Here is a 21,126-nt window from a genome sequence, read left to right as displayed (position 1 = left end):
GTTTTAACTCCCACAGAAACATTGGCCCAGATCTCTCTTATTCTTGGGCTTCTTGCTTCTGAATTCCAGACCTGCCCTGTTCAACTGGATAGAACCACTTCAATTTGTCTTTTTCAGTGTCTCTGGAATCATTGCAGATTGGAATTCACTAATCCTCACTGATTCCTTTCCTTGGATTTTATCCATAGGTAAGAGGGAGCCACTGAGTTTTGAGCAGGGAATGATAAGACTTGAATTCTACAAGGATGACTGTCTGCCTGGTTTGGTAGGTTGACTAAAGGAAAAGTTCAAGGGAACTGAAATTAGTTTGGGATCTATAGTAATGATGGAGCTGAATGATGACGAAGTCTATTAAAGCCAAATGAAATGGATAGGGAAGTAGATAGTATTAAGATATTCGGGGAACTGGACTGACTGGACTTGACTGTTAGTATGGTATGTGAGCCACAGGAAATAGGGGATATGTATTTTGTGTGCTTTTAATTTTTCTCTTCCCTGGCAGTAGGCGTCATCTCTTCTCTTGAAATTCCTGTGTTCCTGCCCTCCCCAATCCTTGCCTCCAAGTTTCTGTGAAATTAGGGTTTTGGTACTGGTTTTTTGCTTGCCACATCTCTGCAGATCTATTTATGGAAAGAGTGTTTACCTAAGGGGTATGACTCCCTGGGACCTTTTCTGACCTGGTTTATGGTTTATCTTTATCTTTTCTCATAAAACAAGGTCTCCTCTACTTCCTGTATTGGATTTTTGCAATATGTAAAACAAGGATTTTTGTGTCTGAAACCAGGCTCCAGGCCATCTTTGAATATCAACCAGGCACAAGGTTTCTCAACGTTAGCATGATAGACGTTTTGAGTAAGATAATTCTTTATTTTTTGAGGGGTGGGCTAGTCCATGTGCTGTAGGATAGTTAGAGGCATTAATTTTTGTTAGAAAAATGTTAATCTGAAGAGAAACAGTGGAATTTAATGAGAAACTTTGGCATGGGTCGTATATGGACTCTCTTAGACCTATGTAGCATGATTATTTAGCAGTGATGAACAACACTTTGGAAATTCTCTGAAGTTAATATGTATGCATATTGAGAATACACTTTTCCTAGTTTTATAATTTTATGCAATGTGTTCTGGACTGTTTTATTTAATTTTTGTTTTATATTGGAGTATAGTTGACTTACAGTGTTGTGGTAGTTTCAGCCATATAGCAAAGTGATTCAGTTATACATATATCTATTATTCACATTCTTTTCCCAAATGGGTTATTACGGAGTATTGAGTAGAATTCCCTGTGCTATACAGTAGGTCCTTTGTTGATTGTCTGTTTTATATATCATAGTGTGTATATGTTTATCCCAATCTCCTAATTTATCCCTCCCCTACCACCTTTCCCCTTTTGGAACCATCAGTTTGTTTTCAAAGTCTGTGAGTGTGTTTGTTTTGTAAATAAGTTCATTTGTATTATTTTTTAGAATCCACATATAAATGATATCATGTGATATTTTTCTTTCTCTGACTGACTTAGTATGATCATCTCAAGTTTCATCCATGTTGCTGCAAATGGCATTATTTCATTATTTCTTATGGTGGACTTATTTTCCATTGTGTGTGTGTGTATATATATATATGTGTATATATATATATATATACACCACATCTTCTTTATCCATTCATCTGTCGATGGACTTTCACAGTCCCTTCCATGTCTTGCCTATTGTAAATAGTACAGGGGTGAGCACTGGAGTGCATGTATTTTCTCAAATTATGGTTCTCCCTGGATATGTGCCCAGCAATGGGATTGCTGGATCATGTGATAGCTCTCTTTTAAGGACTGTCCATACTGTCCTCCACAGTGGCTGTACAAATTCACATTCCCAGAGCGGTGTAGGAGGGTTTGCTTTCTCCACACGCTCTCTGTGCTTCGTCACTCAGTCGTGTCCGACTCTGCGACCCCATGGGCTGTAGCCCCCCAGGCTCCTCTGTCCATGAGGATTCTCCAGGCAAGAGTACTGGAGTGGGTCGCCATGCCATCCCCCAGGGGATCCTCCCAACCCAGGAATTGCACCCAGGTTTCCCACATTGCAGACAGATTCTTTACCAGCTGAGCCATCAGGGACGCCCCCACACCCTCCCTAGCATTTATTATTTGTAAACTTTTTGATAATGATCATTCTGACTTGTGTGAGGTGATATCTCATTGTAGTCTTTATTTGCATTTCTCTAAAAATGATTGATGTTGAACATCTTTCCATGTGTCTTTGGTCATCTGTATGTCTTCTTTGGATAAATATCTATTTAGATCTTCTGCCCATTTTTTGATTGGGTTGTTTGTTTTTTTGATATTGAGTTGTATGAACTGTTTGTATATTTTGGAGATTAATCCTTTGTGGGTGACTTTGTTTTGTTTTATTACCTGAAACTATCTGCTCTTGTATATCTGTTCAGTTAATTATTTGAAAATGAAGTTGGGAAGGATAGATCAAGGGGAAATAAGTATACCTAGGACTTAAACTTTAGTAGATATCCAAGTATATCTCTGATCACATTAAGTTTTACACAAATGGTATTACTCCAATTTTCCAGAATCAAAGTTTAGTATACAATGAGGGCTCCTTATTCCTTTTTGTTGCACATTCAAGTTTAGGGATACTTTGTAGTGATAGGACAGTTTGTACAGATTTTCCTAAAATTTATATTTCTATACTGAATAAACTATAGATTCTTTCCCCGTAAAAGGAGATTGGAAATATTCTACTATAAAAATATTAAATAGTAAACAATCTCATAATTTACAGTGATCAGCTTTGAAGATGTTATTCTGTAAACATTTATTAAGTAGTCTCTGAATAAAGACAACTCAACTAACTGCAATGGTAATTACCTAGTCAGGGTTTCTGTTGTAGAGTGTGATAATTAGCTTGAATGCAGATGCCTGAGGAAGAATGCATGTTAGTACCTGCTGTGTGGATGGATGATAAGCATTGTTCAATTTTGCTTTTAAAAGTAAACTGTAGAGGTGGGGTTCATTATTCCATATTGAATGATTTGTATCTATGATGATTTCCAAGCATTGACATGTGGAAATATTTGATAGATTAGCCTGAGAGGCAAGTAATCACTGTGGTGCTGAGCTGTTAAGCTTCCATTCAGAGCTTATTAGGCTAATTCCCACAGAGACAGTATGTTTGATAACTTGGCGATTATGTTTCATAAAACAAACTTTTCAGTTGTATTTTAAAGGCAACTGACTTTGCCCATATTTCGACAGAGGAGTTATATTCACTTGTTACCCTTTTCATGGGCCTTTTGTTTAGAGAGACTTAGGAAGCTGGTGGCCATCTTGTGCTTTTAATTGTCTATGTTGTGTTACTTTCCAACTGATGTTCTGGCTTCCATAGAAAACAGCCTAGTGATTTCTGGAACATGCCAGTCCTACCGTAATGACATCTAAGTTCTGAATGATCTCTACTCATAATTAGTTTTCAGTAATCAAAATGAGGGTCCATAGTTATACATCTTAGAAATCCTGTTTAAAAATACTGAAAACATGCAGAGAACTTCAGACACTTGGAGATTATACCACGTGGTGTAATAAATAGAACACAACTAGTTACTCTGTCCCTCCCTTGATTGTGCTTACTTCTCCCAGACAGATAAACGTTATCTTAAAGTTTGTTTTCTTGCCCTTTTGTTCAATTTTGTAGCATGTATCCCTAAAGAACATACTAATTAGGTTTTGTTGTTGTTGTTGAGCTATAATTCACATATTCATCAGATTTTTAACTGTTTTGCATATATTTTGATGGCATGTTTTTTGCACAATATGTTGGCGGAAGCCTGTTCATGTGACTCTGTGCAGCTATAATGCATTCATGATCACTGCTTCACGTGTGGAATCTGAGAGAGTGAACATGGGTGCCTTGGATTCAGATTGTGGCAGTAGAAACTGAAAAGTTGGGCAGATTTGTGATACTTGAAACTGATGTTTTGCTGATGGATTCATTATGAAATATAAGAGTGGAAAAAACAATGACCTTCAAGGTTTTTGGTAAGAATGACTAGAAGAATAGATGTGGATGTAGATGGGAAAGTCTGTAGAGGAGCCAGTTTGGGGTGTATGGTATGGGTGAAACCAAAACTATGATTTTATAGTCCAGATATATGTTTTGAAATGAACAGAGATGTTAAATAGGTATTTGGATGTACAAGCCCAGATTTAAAGAGAACTTCCTGGGTTGGATGTATAGATTTGCATGGTCTAGTATCAGATGGTATTGATACTTGAGGCCACGGGGCTTGAGGAGGTCACCTGTGGAATGAATGTAGTAGGGTAGTCTGAGGTCTGAGCTCTGGAAGTACTCTCTACTTAGGAGGAGGATTTAAGGATCTAGTATTTCAAGTGTGGAATGATTAGAGGGTTTCCTTGGTGATAATGGTTTCTGAAAACCAATTGAAGAGACATTCTCAAGAAGATAAAGAGCAATGTGGAGGTTCATTGTGAGCTTGAAATATTTATTTTGTCGAGTTGTGGAGATAAAATCCTAATAAAAGTAGACCATAACATGCATGGGAGGAGAGAGAAATTATAGATAAGGAGTAGTACAGTACAGAAAATTGTTTGAAAGAGTTTTGCTTTAAACTGGTGTGGAGAAATTTGATAATAGCTGGCAGATGTATGATTGATGGAAGACTGATTTAATGATAGGAGATGTCACAAATTGCTTGTATTCTAAGCAATTTGTCTAAGCAACTTCTCTCTAAAAATGGAGACAATTTAATAAAAGAATAAAAGCTGAGGCAGGACAGACTATTGTATGAAGACCTACATGGGAAGGAATGGATGCCAGTAAGTATGTGGAGATGTTGGCCTTTCACTAAGAGGTAGGAAATTTTTTGTAGTTTTTAGCATGTTTTGCACATACTGACTATATCTAAATATATTATACTTTTGTTAAATATTCTTTAAGTGTTCCTAAGTGTTCTTTTTGCTGCTGCTGCTAAGTCACTTCAGTCGTGTCTGACTCTGTGCGACTCCATAGACGGCAGCCCACCAGGCTCCTCTGTCCCTTGGAGTCTCCAGGCAAGAACACTGGAGTGGCCATTTCCTTCTCCATTGCATGAAAATGAAAAGTGAAAGTGAAGTCGCTCAGTCGTGTCAGACTCTTAGCTACTCCATGGACTGCAGCCTATCAGGTTCCTCTGTCCATGGGATTTTCCAGGCAAGAGCACTGGAGTGGGTTGCCATTGCCTTCTCCGGTTCTTTTTGAAGATGCTGTAAATGAATTACTTTTGGACTGTTCATTGTTAATATTTAGAAATACACTTTTATGTATTAAATCTTGTCCTCTGCATTCTTGCTGAACTAGTTTATTCTAATACTTTTTTAATGGATGCATGAGAATTCTCTGTATGCAAGATTAGGTCATCTGCAGATGAAGACAGTTTTAGTTTTCTTGGATGCCTGTATTAGATTTTCCTGCATAACTGCCCTGACGAGAACTTCCAGTACTTTTATTGAAAGTGGCAACAGTGGACATCCTTGTTCCTGATGTTGAAGGGAAAACATTGAGTCATCACACCATTAAGTATGATGTCAACTGTGGACGTTTTGTAGATGCCCTTGATCAGATGGAGCAAGTTCTCCGCTGTTAGTTTATTGCATGGCTTTTTTCACGAAGGAGTGTTGGATATTGTCAGATACTTTTTCTAAGTCTATTGAGTCGTTCATGTCTTTTTGTTCTTTATTCTATTAACATGGTTTATTACATTGATTATTTTTGTGGTATGTTTAATATTAATTTCTTGGGATAAATCCAGCTTGGTCATGGTACACAATACTACTTGTTGCCAAATTTGGTTTGTTATCTTGACTTTTGTGGGTTTTTTTTTTTTTTGGTACTTTTCTGGGATATTTATCTGTAGTTAGGTTTTTTGGTGATGTATCTGGTTTTGGTAATACTTGTCTTGTAGAATGTGTTAGAAAATGTTCCTCTCTTTTGCCTTTTGGGATAGTGTGAGGAATTGGTGTTTACAGTTTTTTTTCTTTTTTTATGAATAATCAGTGAAGCCGTCTGGGCCTGGGCTTTCTTTGTGAGAAATTAAAAAATGCCTAATTTTATTAAAAGTCTATTCAAATTTTCTATCGTTGAGGTAGTTTTGGTTGTGTCTTTCTGGAACATTGTAATTTTATCTGTAACCTAATGTGTTAAAATACACTTGGCGATTTTCTTATTCCTTACTTCTACAAGGTTAGTGGAAAGATCAACACTGTCACTCCTGATATTACTTATTTGAGTTTTGCAAACCTTTAGCTAAACTAGAAAAAAGTGGTTAAATCTTTTCAAAGAACCAACTTTTGGTTTTGTTTTTTCCTTTCTTTTCCTATTTTCTGCTCTTATGTTCTCTATGCCTCCGTTAACTTTAGTCTTTTTCGTTTTTCAATATCTTGAGGTGGAAAGTTAGGTTTTTGACTTTGTCTTTTTTTATATGGACAGTCCCAACTGTAAATACTTTAGCTGCATTCTCAGGTTACATTACCTTGTGTATGTTGCTGCTCTCACCATATCATTTTCACAGTGACTTCTTCTCTGATTCATTTAGTAGCCTGTTGTTCAGTGGCTGTGTTCTTAATTCCCACATTACTTTTTGGTTCTCTAAAACATTTTTTGAAGTATGCATACAACATACTGGATTCAGATGTACATCATAATGTTTCAACATTTGTATACATTGAGAAATTACCACAGTAAGTCAGTATCTGTCACCATACACAGTTACAGAATTTCTTCTGAAGAGAGAGCGATCTATTCTTTCAGCAACTTTTAAATATGCACGATAGTATGGACTGTATTACATCCCCATGGCCTATTTCGTACCTGGAATTTGTACCTTTTGACTTCCTTTATGCATTTTGTCCCCTCCCCGCCAACAGCTTGTTCTCTGTATTGATGAGCTATTTTTGTTTTCTGTTTGGGTTAGGTTCCACATAGCGGGATCATACAGTGTTTGTCTTTCTGTCTGATTTATTTCACTTAGCATAATGCCCTTGAGTTCTTCATATGTCATTGAAAATGGCAGAATTTCGTTCTTTTTATGGTTAGTATTCCTTTGTATGTATTCTACATTTTCTTTATCTTTTCTTTCATGGTGGCCATTTAGGTTTCCATGTCTTGGCTATTATAAGTAATAGCAGCAACAGTGAACAAAGGAGTGGGTATCTTTGAGTTTGTGTTTTTATTTGCTCCAGATAAATGACCAGATGCCATGATCTTTGTTTTTTGAATGTTGAGTTTTAAGCCAGCTTTTTCACTCTCCTCTTTCACTTTCATCAAGAGGTTCTGTAGCTCCTCTTCACTTTCTGCGATAAGGGTATCTTATCGCATCTGTATATCTGAGGCTATTGATATTTCTCCCTGCAATCTTGCTTCCAGCTTGTGCTTCATCCAGCCTGGCATTTTGCATGATTTACTCGGCATGTAAGTTAAATAAGCAGGGTGACAGTATACAGCTTTGACATACTCCTTTCCCTATTTGGAATTAGTCTGTTGTTCCATGTCCAGTTATAACTGTTGCTTCCTGACCTGCATACAGATTTCTCAGGAGGCAGGTCAGGTGGTCTGGTATTCCCATCTCTTGAAGAATTTTCCATAGTTGGTTGTGATCTACACAGTCAAAGGCTTTGGCATAGTCAATAAAGCAGAGGTAGATGTTTTTCTGGAACTCTCTTGCTTTTTTGATGATCCAACGGATGTTGGCAATTTAATCTCTGGATCCTCTGCCCTTTGTAAATCCAGTTTAACCATCTGGAAGTTCATGGTTCACATATGGTTGAAGCCTGGCTTGGAGAATTTTGAGCATTACTTTGCCAGTGGGTGAGATGAGTGCAATTGTGCAGTAGTTTGAACATTCTTTGGCATTGCCTTTCTTAGGGATTGGAATGAAAATTGACCTTTCCTAGTCCTGTGGCCACTGCTGAGTTTTCCAAATTTGCTGGCATATTGAGTGCAGCACTTTCACAGCATCATCTTTTAGGATTTGAAATAGTTCAGCTGGAATTCCATCACCTCCACTAGCTTTGTTTGTAGTGATGCTTCCTAAAGCCCACTTGACTTCACATTCCAGGATGTCTGGCTCTAGGTGGCTCTTGATAACCTTGATAATCTTGTGGTTATCTGGGTCATGAAGATCTCTTTTATATAGTTCTTCTGTGTATTCTTGCCACCTCTTCTTAACATCTTCTGCTTCTGTTAGGTCCTTACCATTTCTGTCCTTAATTGTGCCCATTTTTGCATGAAATGTTCCCTTGGTATCTCTGATTTTCTTGGTGAGATCTCTGGTGTTTCCCATTCTATTGTTTCCCTCTATTTCTTTGCATTAATCACTGAGGAAGGCTTTCTTATCTCTCCTTGCTATTCTTTGGAACTCTGCATTCAGATGGGTTTGTCTTTCCTTTTCTCCTTTGCCTTTATCGTCTCTTCTTTTTTCAGCTATTTGTAGGGCCTCCTCAGACAACCATTTGGCTGCACTACTGTTTTCTAATTTCACTCTTAAGGTCAGAGAACATATTTAGTATGATTGTTAAGTTTTTAAAATTTATTGTGTCTTTTTTATGGCTGAGTATTTGGTCTGATCTGGAGAATTCTCCACGTACACATTAGAAGAACATACTCTTGTTGGTGGAATATTTGATACATTAGATATAGTTGGTTTATAGTGCTTTTCAAGTCTTATTTCCATAATGCCTGGTTGTTCTACTCTTTATTGAAAGTAGGATGTTGATGCCGCCAATGGTTGGATTATTTAGTTCTCCTTTAAGTCCTACCAATTTTTGCTTCATGTACTTGGGGATCTGTTAGATGAATCCTTATATTTTGTTGAATTGCCCTTTCTTTTTTAATTAGAAAAGGATTTTATCTCTTTTTTTTTTTCTGTTATAGCTACTTCAGCTTTCTTATGGTTACTATTAGCTCCATATATATCCTTTTTCATCCTTCTGTATTTAGTGTATTTTGATCTTTGAGCCTCAAATTTTTGTTTCCTATACAAAGCATGGGTTTTTAGTGCAGTTTGACAGTATGACTTTAGATTGTTTAATCCACTTAAAATTAATGTTATTGATATTTTTGAGTTTACATTGGCCAGTTTATTTTCTGTTTCTTGTGTGTCTTTCTTCATTACTGCTTTATTTCATATTAAAAGAATATTTTCTATTGGAACATTAATTTGCTTATTTTTTCATTTCAACTTTTATATTCTTAGTGGCTATTCCAGGGCTTATAGTATGTATCTTAACATAATCCAGATATATGCTAATTAAAATCTAGAAGGATACAGGAATGTTACCCTTAAATAGCTCTATTCCCTCTTCCGCCTTTTTGTGCTATTTAGTGTTAGATGCATGTATGTTCAGTTCAGTTCAGTCACTCAGTCATGTCTGACTTTTTGTGACCCCATGAATCACAGCACGCCAGGCCTCCCTGTCCATCACCAACTCCAGGAGTTTATTCAAACCCATGCCCATCGAGTCGGTGATGCCATCCAGCCATCTCATCCTCTGTCGACCCCTTCTCCTCCTGCCCCCAATCCCTCCCAGCATCAGGGTCTTTTCCAATGAGTCAACTCTTCGCATGAGGTGGCCAAAGGATTGGAGTTTCAGCTTCAGCATCAGTCCTTCCAATGAACACCCAGGACTGATCTCCTTTAGGATGGACTGTTTGGATCTCCTTGCAGTCCAGGGGACTCTTAAGAGTCTTCTCCAACACTGCAGTTCAAAAGCATCAATTCTTCAGCACTCAGCTTTCTTCACAGTCCAACTCTCACATCCATACATGACCACCGGAAAAACCATAGCCTTGACCAGACAGACCTTTGTTGGCAAAGTAATGTCTCTGCTTTTTAATATGCTATCTAGGTTTGTCATAACTTTGCTTCCAAGGAGTAAGCATCTTTTAATTTCATGACTGCAGTCACCATTTGCAGTGATTTTGCAGTCCCAAAAAATAAAGTCTAACACTGTTTCCACGGTCTCTCCGTCTATTTCCCATGAAGTGATGGGACCAGATGCCATGATCTTAGTTTTCTGAATGCTGAGCTTTAATCCAACTTTTTCACTCTCTTCTTACACTTTCATCAAAAGGATCTTCAGTTCTTCTTCACTCTCTGCCATAAGGGTTGTGTCATCTGCATATCTGAGGTTATTGATATTTCTCCTGGCAATCTTGATTCCAATTTGTGCTCTTTCCAGCCCAGCGTTAGAAACCCAATAATCAACTGTTGTTATCACCTCATCTTATTTTACAACAGTTATAGAAGCTGAGAAGGAAGGTAAGCTATATTTATAAGGAATGGCATCACCTGGGAAGCTCAATGTCATATTAACCTTCTTGTTTTCTATTTTCACTTTTCACTTGTTACTGTGGATTCAAGATACCATTATTTTCTTCCTATAATACACTTTTACTAATCTTTTATGCTGTTTTTGTCAAATACATGTTTCAGTGTTATTGGTTGATCAGTTACTTATATATTTTATACAGTTTCTTTTTAAACCTCATAAGACAGAAATAGGCATTTATACTCTTTTTTTCTTGTTTTTTAATGGTGGTCTTTTTTTCGTGTGAATTTGAATTACTGTCTACACTTGGCATTCTTTCAGCTTGAAGTTTGTAGGGCGAATCAGCTAGACATGAAATATACTTGTTTGCTCTGAGATGTTATTTTGATCTAATTTTTGTAAATGCTCATTTTGCTGGACTTTACGTTTAACAGGTTTTTATTTTGAGCAGTTATATCACCTCCCTGCCTTCTGGCTTTCATTGTTTCTGATTAGAATCTGTCGTTAATCTTATTGCTGTTCTCTTGTTAATGATAAAACATTTTTCTCTAGTTGCTTTCAACATTTTTTCTTGTAATTTTAGCTTTTTCATTTTTTACTAAGATGTGTCTGGATATAAATTTCTTTGTGTGTATTCTGCTTTGAATATATTGAGCTCCTTGAGTGTAGAGATTTGTTTTCCTTGGGAAAATTTAAATCATAATTTCTTTGAATATTTTTTCTGCTCCTTTCTTGCTTTTATTCTCCTTCTGGTACTCCTATTACAGAAATGTCTGTAATGATGTCCTACATGTCACAGTGAATCTGTTCATTTTTCTTTGTATAATCTATTGATGTAACTTTAAATTCTGTTATTCTCCAGTTCAAGTCTATTATTGAACCTCTCTAGTGAATTTTGCATTATAGTTACATTTAATTCCAAAATTGCTACTCAGTTTTTAAGATATCTGTTCTTAATATTGATGATACTAATGGTCATCACACTTCCTTTACACATGGCATCCTTTTGTTCTTTGAGCATGTTTGTAACACCTGATTTGACGCTTTACCTGGTTAAGTGTGATATCTGGTCCTATCACAGGGAGCTTCTGTTCCTCTTTTTTATCCTTTGTATAGATTCACCTTCCTGTTTGGATGCATGTCTTTCCATTTTCGGTTGTTGAAAAATGCGTATTTTAGAAAATGTATTTTGTGTATCTCTGTAGGGCTTATTTTCTTGGCTACTAAAATAAACCAGAAAAGTCAGTCTTGTTCCTGTACAGTGCAAAACCTCTGAAGTCACTTCACAGAGGGTGGAGTTCTAGATGTGTGTTTTAGTCATCAGGGAATGACAGTGGTTTTAGCAGTCTGATCTCTTTGTTATACTGCCTGCCTCTGACACCCAACTGATAAGCTCCATTCATTGCCTGCTAACTGTTGTTTTATTTTGGACCAACGCCCAGTACATAGAGTACCCTACGGTTTCATCCAATTAAATTCTGGCCCCTTAGCAGGGGTAGTTTGTGAAGCCAGTATTTGAGGTTTGCTCTGACTCAGGGGATCGGCGGGAGGTTCTTGTTAGCTGTCTCTTGTTCTGGTTGTCTATGATAAATTAGCTTGCCTATGGTTCAACTTTTTGCTCTCATGAAGTGATCCCCTTGCTCTTAATTGCTTACCATGCTGATCTCTGTTTGAGAGTGTACTTATCCTTCAGCTTTCTCACACTCACTTCCAATTAAGTGAATTCCCTTGGGGCAAGCTTCATCGTTGTCTGTTATTAGAGCTTGTCTTTCTCCCTGTGAAAAGTCACCATGCCTGTATCTTGGGGCTATCGGTCGGCATGCGGTTTGAGCAACACCACTTCTTCATGGTAAGGTGCTGCCTGGAGGCAGTAGGCTCCTCTTCTTTTGGCCTCTTCCAGCACAGAACCTCTGCCCTCTGTGTGAACTGGGCCAAGGGGGATGAGGGCCCCAGTGTTCTCTGCCTACCGTGCAAGGAGTAGGTCTTCACTCTGTGGGTGGAGGCTGTGTAGGAGAAGGGCTGTCTTACCACCTCCTGGCCACTCTTGTCTGTAATTGAGCCTCTGTGTCTTGGAGTTGAGTGGGCTGGGAAACGCTGTGCTCTGCCCCTCGCCCTGGGAGCCAGGGGTACAGGGAGGCCTGTCTTCTTGGCCACACCTGCTCTGAGTGGAACTTTAGTCACGCTGAGCTGGGTGTTGTGGAATGAAAGAAAAAACGGATGATGGTTCTAGTACCACAGGCTTCGTTCTTTCCAAGATTTAAGAGAGATTCTTAAATGTTAACTTGTTGAATGCCCTTAGGACAAGTTTTAAAGACTTTAAATGGTTGTTTTTGAAAATGGCTTTTCTTTAGTTACAGTTGTTTTGTTGGGAAGAGACTGCACAACTCTGGTGACATTCTGTGTATCTCATGTTCTTTTAATGTTATGTCACAGCCTGGCATAGAGTGAGCTATAAGTAGTTGAAATAGAGCTATGTTTTTTCCCTTAAAAAGCACTATGTACATGTGTGCATTCCTTTCCTGTCTTGTCTTCTGAAACCTCTGCTGATAGGTGCTACCTTGACAAGTTGGGTTTGCTCTTTTTTTTTTTTAAATTTTGTTGGAGTATAGTTGATTTATAATGTTGTGCTAGTTTCAGGTGAACGGCAAAGTGAATCAGACTTTATATATATATATATATATATAATTTATATCTTCACTCTGTTTTAGATTCTTTTCCCATAGAAGTCATTACACAGTATTGAATAGAGTTCCCTGTGCTGTATAGTAGGTCCTTATTAGTTATCTATCTTATATAGTGTGTATATGTTAATCCCAACTTCCCAATTTATCTCTCCCCCCACCTTACTCCCTTGTAACCGTAAGTTTGTTTTCTACATCTGTAACTCTATTTCTGTTTTGTAGATAAATTCATTTGTACCCTTTTTTTAGATTCCACATATAAGCAATATCATGCAATACTTGTTTTTCTCTGTTGGACTTCACTCAGTATGACACTCTGTAGGACCATCCATGTTGCTGCAAATGGCATGCTTCCTTTTTTATGGCTGAGTAATATTCCATTGTATATATGTTCCACGTCATCTTTACCTATTGCTCTGTTGATGGATATTTCAGTTGCTCCTATGTCCTAGCTATTGTGAATAGTGCTTCAGTGGACATTGGAGTGCATGTATCTTTTTGAATTATAGTTTTCTCTGGATATATGCTCAGAAGTGGGATTGCTGGATCAGCTAATCTATGACAGAGGAGGCAAGAATAAACCCAACTTGTCAAGGTAGCACCTATCAGCAGAGGTTTCAGAAGACAAGACAGGAAAGGAATGCACACATGTACATAGTGCTTTTTAAGGGAAAAAACATAGCTCTATTTCAACTACTTATAGCTCACTCTATGCCAGGCTGTGACATAACATTAAAAGAACTTGAGATACACAGAATGTCACCAGAGTTGTGCAGTCTCTTCCCAACAAAGCAACTGTAACTAAAGAAAAGCCATTTTCAAAAACAACCATTTAAAGTCTTTAAAACTTGTCCTAAGGGCATTCAACAAGTTAACATTTAAGAATCTCTCTTAAATCTTGGAAAGAACGAAGCCTGTGGTACTAGAACCATCATCCTTTCTTTCCTTCATTCCATAAGAATATACAGCTGGAGAAAATACAGTGTCTTTGATGAGTGGTGTTGGGAAAACTGGACAGCCACATGTAAAAGAATGAAACACAAAAATAAACTCAAAATGGATTAAAGGCTGGATACTATATAACTCTTAGAGAAAAACATAGAACACTCTGACATAAATCACAGCAAGATCTTTTTGGTTTTGCCCCCTAGAGTAATAAAAATAAACCCAAAAATAAACCTAAAAATAAACAAATGGAACCTAATGAAACTTAAAAGCTTTTTGTGCAACAAAAGAAACCATAAACAAAATGAAAGGACAACCCTCAGAATAGGAGAAAATATTTGCAAATGAAGCAACTGACAAGGGATTGATCTCTAGAATACACAAATAGCTCACACAGCTCAATATTAAAAGAAAAAGATTTCTCCAGAGAAGATATACAGATGGCTAAAGAGCTCATCTTTTCAAGATGCTCAACATCACTAATTATTAAAGCAGTGCGAATCAAAGCTGCAATGAGGTATCACCTCTCACTGGTCAGGATGGCCATCATCATAACGTCTACGCATTGTAAATGCAGGAGAGGGTGTGGAGAGAAGGTAGCCCTCCTCCACTGCTGGTGGTCACTTAAACTGGTACAGCCACTAGGAGAACTGCATGAAGGATCCTTAAAAAACTAAAAATAGAGCTACCAAAGGGCTTGCTCTTTACCTGTCTTTCATCCCCTTGGACATAATCACTCCCTATCAGCTCTGGCTCTCTCTTCACTTTTGCTTTTACGCCTAGGCTCCACATCTCTGCTTGAGTCATTGGAAATGGTGACACGGTTTGTACGCTGTCTGCTTGGCTCACACATTAGCTTTGATTTTCAGCCAGTCCCTTGGCCTTTGTAAACTAGTTTGTGGACAGTCTTTCTTTCTCAGATATGGTCTCCTGGAGACCAAATTCTTCTTAGGTGTTAATGTTATGTGCTGTATTTATATGAAAGATAAGACATTTTACAGTTAATCTAAGACAGTTGGGTTAATTATTCTAACTGGGAACTTCATTTTAAGGCTACTTCACCGAGGTAGCTGTATGGTATGGACCTTCAAGACTATATTACAGTGTAACTTTATTAAAGGTAAATGGAAAAACTGTCAGATAAGGTGTCTTTTTAAAATTTAGATGCATCTATTAATGAGACAGAGCTTTCATCAGAGCAGTTGAAATCAGTGGACATTTTGCCTGGGGGAGCTTCACATGGATGCTGTGTTTGAAGGGAGCTGTTTTTCACAGGAATTAGAGCAAGGCAGAAATTCATTGTCATTTGGGTGGTGGCAGAGCTCATTTTGGAGATCTTAGGGAAAGTGTTTTTTTCCTTAATGATCTAATGTGTAAATTAAATACTTGAAGGCACATTAACAAGTAAATATTCATGTGTAACCCATTTCATTCCTGGACAATAGTCTCTTTCTGTCTCCCATCTTCACGGAATGTCCAGTTTTATCTGAGCATCCTTTCTTAGTATTTGACTTCAATAGCCTGTGATGAAAAAGATTTTGGACCCATAATGAAGAATTATTTATATCTCTTACTGTATAGAACTGTAGTGGTTTGAGATTGGTGGGCTTTTTGGGTTTTTGATTTGGCTGCACTGGGTCTTTATGCTGTGCATGGGCTTTCTCTAGATGTGGCAAGCAGGGGCTGCTCTTGAGTTGCGGTACCTGGGCTTCTCAGTGTGGTGGCTTCTCTTGTTGTGGAGCGTGGGTTCTAGGGCACATGGGCTTCAGTAGCTGTAGCTTGCCGGCTCGGTAGTTACGGCTCCAGGGCTCTAGAGCATGAACTTAACAGTGACGCACGGACTTTGTTGCTCTGCGACTTGTGGAATCTTCATGGATCAGGGATCGAACTCATGTCTCCTGCATTGGTAGATTCTTATCCACTGCGTCACCAGGGAAGTATTGAGACTGGTCTTTGATTGTAAATGGTTTTATTTATGAGCCAAAATAAAGACTTGTTTGAATATTTTCTTAAGGTAGCTTGTTGAAGGTATAAGATCCGTTTCAAGACAGATCCAGAGTTCAGAACTTTTAGATATTTTTTAGGTGATGTAAATGTGTCATTTGCATCTCTGTTTGTTCTTTAGGCCTCAGGAGCAATCCGACCTCTTGTATCTACTGTCATCAGTCCGTCTGCAGACAGTTGCTTAGACCACTCCCTGGAACGTGCCAGACACAGGGCAAGTGAAATGCCACAGGCTTTTCTATTTGATGTGATCTATGAAGCATATCAGCAGGTAAGAATCTTGGCTTTTTGAAACTCTACCATATTGGGCATCTGTAAGAACCACTCCCATATGTGGAGATTAGCTAGAAGAACTCATGGTACTCCAGAATGAACTCAAGACTCAAGTTAATTAGAGTAAAGTTGGATCATGTGAGTAAAAGACGTAGAGTCTGGAGGAGTTCATGTGACATCTTCCTCGTGATCTGTCCCCTTCAGGATGGCCCAAAGCACACCTTCCTTCCAGCAATGACAAGGCAGCAGTGTGGGTGTGAGGCTTCTTTTCAGGGAAGCCCATTAGAGACTTGGTGTCTTAAAGGCACTGGGTTGGTCATGTAGATACTTCTGCCGTGCACTTAAATTTCAGATTCCCAGGAGGAAAGCAGGTGTTCAGCGTAAACCATATTGTTTACATGGACATTTAGGCACAGTGAACCACTCTTACCAGTTAACTATTCCCTGGAAACGTGCCAAGACACAAACTCCCTGACGCTGGCCGAGGGCCTGCTGGTGAGTGGGTCTTTGAAAGTTAAGCAGTCTCAGCCCTACTGTAGTAAACAATCTGCACAGCTGTAGAGACATTGTGTTAAAATTTTAAAGGTAAGTGATTTCAAAATACCAAGTCATTCGTGTTTAGGTTATACTGAATTATCTTTGTTTTCATGTTTTGGAAACATTTTTGTACCTGTAAATTTTACTGCTATTCATTTCTGTGTTTATTCACTAAACAGTTATTAAACATCAGGTATTATGCTTGACAGAAACTTTCCAATGAAATAGGATCATTGCAGCAACTAAAGCAGTGCTTGGCTGATGTTAAACAATCAGTAAATAGAGATGGATGGACTTTAGGGATATATGAGATAATAGTAACATAAATATCGACATTTTATAATAAGAGAATACCACTATTTGGATAGTTGTTCAGTTGCTAAGTCGTGTCCAACTCTTCTGGAACCCCATGGACTATAGTCCACCAGGGTCCCCTTTCCATTGGATTTTCTAGGCAAGAATACTAGAGTGGGTTGCCATTTCCTTCTCCAGGGGATCTTCTCAACTCAGGGATTAAACTCATGTCTTCTACCTTGGCAGGAGGGTTCTTTACCACCAAGGTACCAGGAAAGTCCACATTTTGGATAAAAAAATTATGATGAATCAATCTTGATTATCAATTACTGTTTTAAATATTGAATTCTCAGTAAATGGGAACCAGTTTTCATGGTATGAATAGTTGACCATGGTTTGTTTTCTTAAAATTTGCTGCACAGAAATTTACCTGCATTTGGTCATTAATCAAATGTTACCCTGTTAAAAATCCTAAAAAGCCTAAATCTTACTGAGATATACATCTGCTTAATATTTCTAATATTTTTTAAGATTAATGAAAGAATTTATTCATCTTTATGTGATCATTTATTTTAAGAAGAATAAATGTTAGCTCTATTTTAGAAAATTTAATACGATCCTATGATCCTCACATTAGAGTAGTATGTTTCAACAATTTTTGGTAGAGAATTAAGCCCTGAAACACTGAGGTACTGATTCTCAAATTATGGTTACCAGACCAGCAACCTAAGCGTATGTTAGATTTTGTTAAAATGCAAATTCTGGGCCTTTACCTCAGACCTACTTAGTTAGAAACTCTGGGAACGGAAACACCAATTTGTGTTTTAACAAACAAGACTGCCATGTGATTCTGATTAACCCTGAATTTTGGGAACCAAAATTTACCACATACAACCCTAAGGTGTTCATTGTATGTGGTAAAGTCTCTTCCATTGCATTCTTCAGAGAATTGAGAATGAAGTCACACAAAACCAACTCTTGGTTGGTTCAGAGGAGGAATGCTCACAGCATTTTGGAGGTTTTGATGCAAGTTCTTATGAAAGTCATTTTTGATCATAAAGTCATTCAGTAGAAAGTTTGTATAAAATATTTCTCTCTTATCTATACTGTTTGTGTATATATATGTTCTGGTTTTAACAAGTAGAGAAGAGTAAAACAGGAGAGAGTTCCAGGGATGGGAAGTCATTTTCTATGGATTGGTCAGAGGTACCCTGTAAAAAGGTAAAATTTAAGCCAGCATTGAGAAGTGAGTGAGGCGATAAGCCATGCAGGTAACTGAGAGCATTATTTTAGGTACAGGATGCAGAATCTAAAAAGGTGGAGTGAGGTTAGAGAAGAATGACATCATGGAGGGAAGTAGGAGACGTGGTTAGGGAGGCTCTGTGTGTGGTATCTTGTAGGGTCTTAAAGGCAATGATACGGGCTTTAGGTTTTGCCTTGAATGAAAAGGAAACTTGAGATGGTGCTGTGTGAAGTCCCACTTCTATGGGACCACCCTGTCCCTTGTGGGGATGGTACCTCACAGAAGGTAAGGGAAGAAGTAAGCTATTGTGATGATCGAGGCAAAGATGATGACAATTAGAGCAATTTGTGTAATATAGTATTTGGTGTGAAGCATTGGTGTGCTGAAGAGATTTAGAGGTAAAATGAGGATAAGCCATTTAGTCAGGGATCAGGTATCAGAATGGGAAGACCAATGGGTCCAAGGATTTGCTCTGAATAATTAGAACACAGTGGTCCTTTATTGAGATAGGAAATGCTAGGGAAGAGAGTTTTGTATGACAAGATCAAAAGTTTGCTTCTGTTGTACTAAGTTTGAGGTTTCCGGTAGACGTTGTAAAAAATGTGAAGGAAATGGTTGAATATATGAAACTATAATTCTGTGGAAAGGTCCAGATAAAGATAGGCACTTGATTTTTTCCCTGAGCTCAGGGAACCCTACTAGTGCTCTGTGGTGACCTAAGTGGGAAATAAATCCAAAAAAGATGTGATATATGTGTATGGCTGACTCACTTTGTGTACAGTAGAAGCCAACACATTGTAAAGCAACTAGACTCCAGTGAAAATAAAAGGATAGAGAAGAGCTAATGTCTATCCTTCTAAAACTCTTTCAAGAAATTTCAGAGGAAGGAACACTTTCAAACTCATTCTACGAGGCCATCATCACCATGATACCAAGACCAGACAAAGAAAACACAAAAGAAGAATACTACAGGCCAGTATCACTGATGAACATAGATGCAAAAATCCTCAACAAAATTTAGCAAACAGAATTCAGCAACACATCAAAAAGCTCATACACCATGATCAAGTTGGGTTTATTCCAGGGATGCAAGGATTCTTCAATATATGCAAATCAATCAATGTGATCTACCATATTAACAAATTGAAAGATAAAAACCATGTGATCTCAGTAGATGCAGAAAAAGCCTTTGACAAAATTTGGCACCCATTTATGATTAAATGGGCCTAGAAGGAACCTACCTGAACATGGCCATATATGATAAGACTACAGCAAACATTATTCTCAATCGTGAAAAACTGAAAGCATTCCCCCTAAGATCAGGAACAAGACAAGGGTGTCAACTTTCACCACTATTATTCAAGATCATTCTGGAAGTCCTAGCTACAGCAATCAGAGAAGAAAAAGAAATAAAAGGAATCCAGATTGGAAAAGAAGAAGTAAAGCTCTCACTGTTTGCAGATGACATGATACTGTACATAGAAAACTCTAAAGTGAGTGTCAGAAAATTACTAGAGTTAATCAGTGAATATAGCAAAGTTGCAGGATACAAAATCAATACACAGATATCACTTGCAGTTCTATATACTGACAATGAAAAATCAGAGAAATTAGGGAATCAATCCCTTTCGCCATTGCGACTAAAAGAATTGAATATCTAGGAATAAACTTACCTAAGGAGAAAAAAGAACACAGAAAATTATAAGACACTAATGAAAGAAGTCAAAGATGACATAAACAGATGGAGAGATATTCCATCTACAAACAGTAAATGCTGGAGAGGCTGTGGAGAAAAGGAATGCTTTTGCACTGTTGGTGGGAATGTAAATTGATACAGCCACTATGGAAGATGGTATGGAGATTCCTTAAAAAACTAGGAATAAAGCCACCATATTACCCAGCAGTCCCACTCCTAGGCATATACCCAAAGGAGACCAAAATTGAAAGAGACACATGTATCCCATTGCTCATTGCAGCACTATTTACAATAGCTAGAACATGGAAGCAACCTAGATGTCCATCAACAGATGAATGGACAAAAGTTGTGGTACATATACACAATGGGATATTACTCAGCTATAAAAAGGAATGCCTTTGAGTTAGGTTCTAGGTTCATCCACCTCATTAGAACTATTACACAGAGTGAAGTAAGTCAGAAAGAGAAAGATAGATATTGTATTCTAACACATATATACGGAATCTAGAAAAATGGTACTGAAGAATTTATTTACAGGGCAGCAGTGGAGAAACAGAGATAATAGGCTTATGGACATGGGGAGAGGGGAAGAGAGGGTAAGATGTATGGAAAGAGTAACATGGAAACTTACATTACCATGTGTAAAGTAGATAGCCAAGGGGAATTTGCCTTAAGGCTCAGGAAACTCAAACAGAGGCTCTGAATCAACCTAGAGGGGTGGGGTAGGGAGGGAGATGGGGGAGAGGTTCAAAAGGGAGGGGATATATGTATACCTATGGCTGATTGATTCATGTTGAGGTTTGACAGAAAACAACAAAATTCTGTAAAGCAATTAACCTTCAATAAAAAAAAATAAATTTCTAAAAAAAGATAGGCACTTGACAATTGTCATCTTTCAGACATTTAATGCTGTGGCATTGACTGAGATAACTAGAAAAACTGGTAGAGAGAAAATAGGAGGGACAAAGGCTGAATCCTGGGGCAGTCAGAGATTTTCAGTTTGGAAAGATGTATTAGTTTCCTATTACTGTTGAGACAAATTATCACTCTCAGAGAATTGAAAAAAGAACTTTAAAATTCTGGAGATCAGAAATCTAAGATCAAGGTGATAGGGCTGTGTTTCTTGA

At 37.8% G+C, this 21,126-nt stretch overlaps 1 protein-coding gene across 4 annotated transcripts in view; it reads left to right on the top strand.

The window, feature by feature from the left end:
- CRPPA (CDP-L-ribitol pyrophosphorylase A) overlaps positions 1-21,126 on the top strand; it is a 380,133-nt gene that overhangs the window by 24,614 nt on the left and 334,393 nt on the right. For all 4 annotated transcript variants that reach the window (XR_010663637.1, XM_065938670.1, XM_065938671.1 and 1 more), the window contains exon 3: positions 16,078-16,227. Coding sequence is in view for 3 of the 4 variants with exons in the window: in XM_065938670.1 (XP_065794742.1) it covers positions 16,078-16,227 (150 nt within the window). In the remaining variant the exon portion in view is untranslated. The remainder of the gene's footprint in view (positions 1-16,077; positions 16,228-21,126) is intronic.

The sequence above is a fragment of the Muntiacus reevesi genome, chromosome 6 (genome assembly GCF_963930625.1).
Source record: "Muntiacus reevesi chromosome 6, mMunRee1.1, whole genome shotgun sequence".
Taxonomy (NCBI): domain Eukaryota; kingdom Metazoa; phylum Chordata; class Mammalia; order Artiodactyla; family Cervidae; genus Muntiacus; species Muntiacus reevesi.
This window is presented reverse-complemented; position numbering and strand designations above follow the sequence as displayed.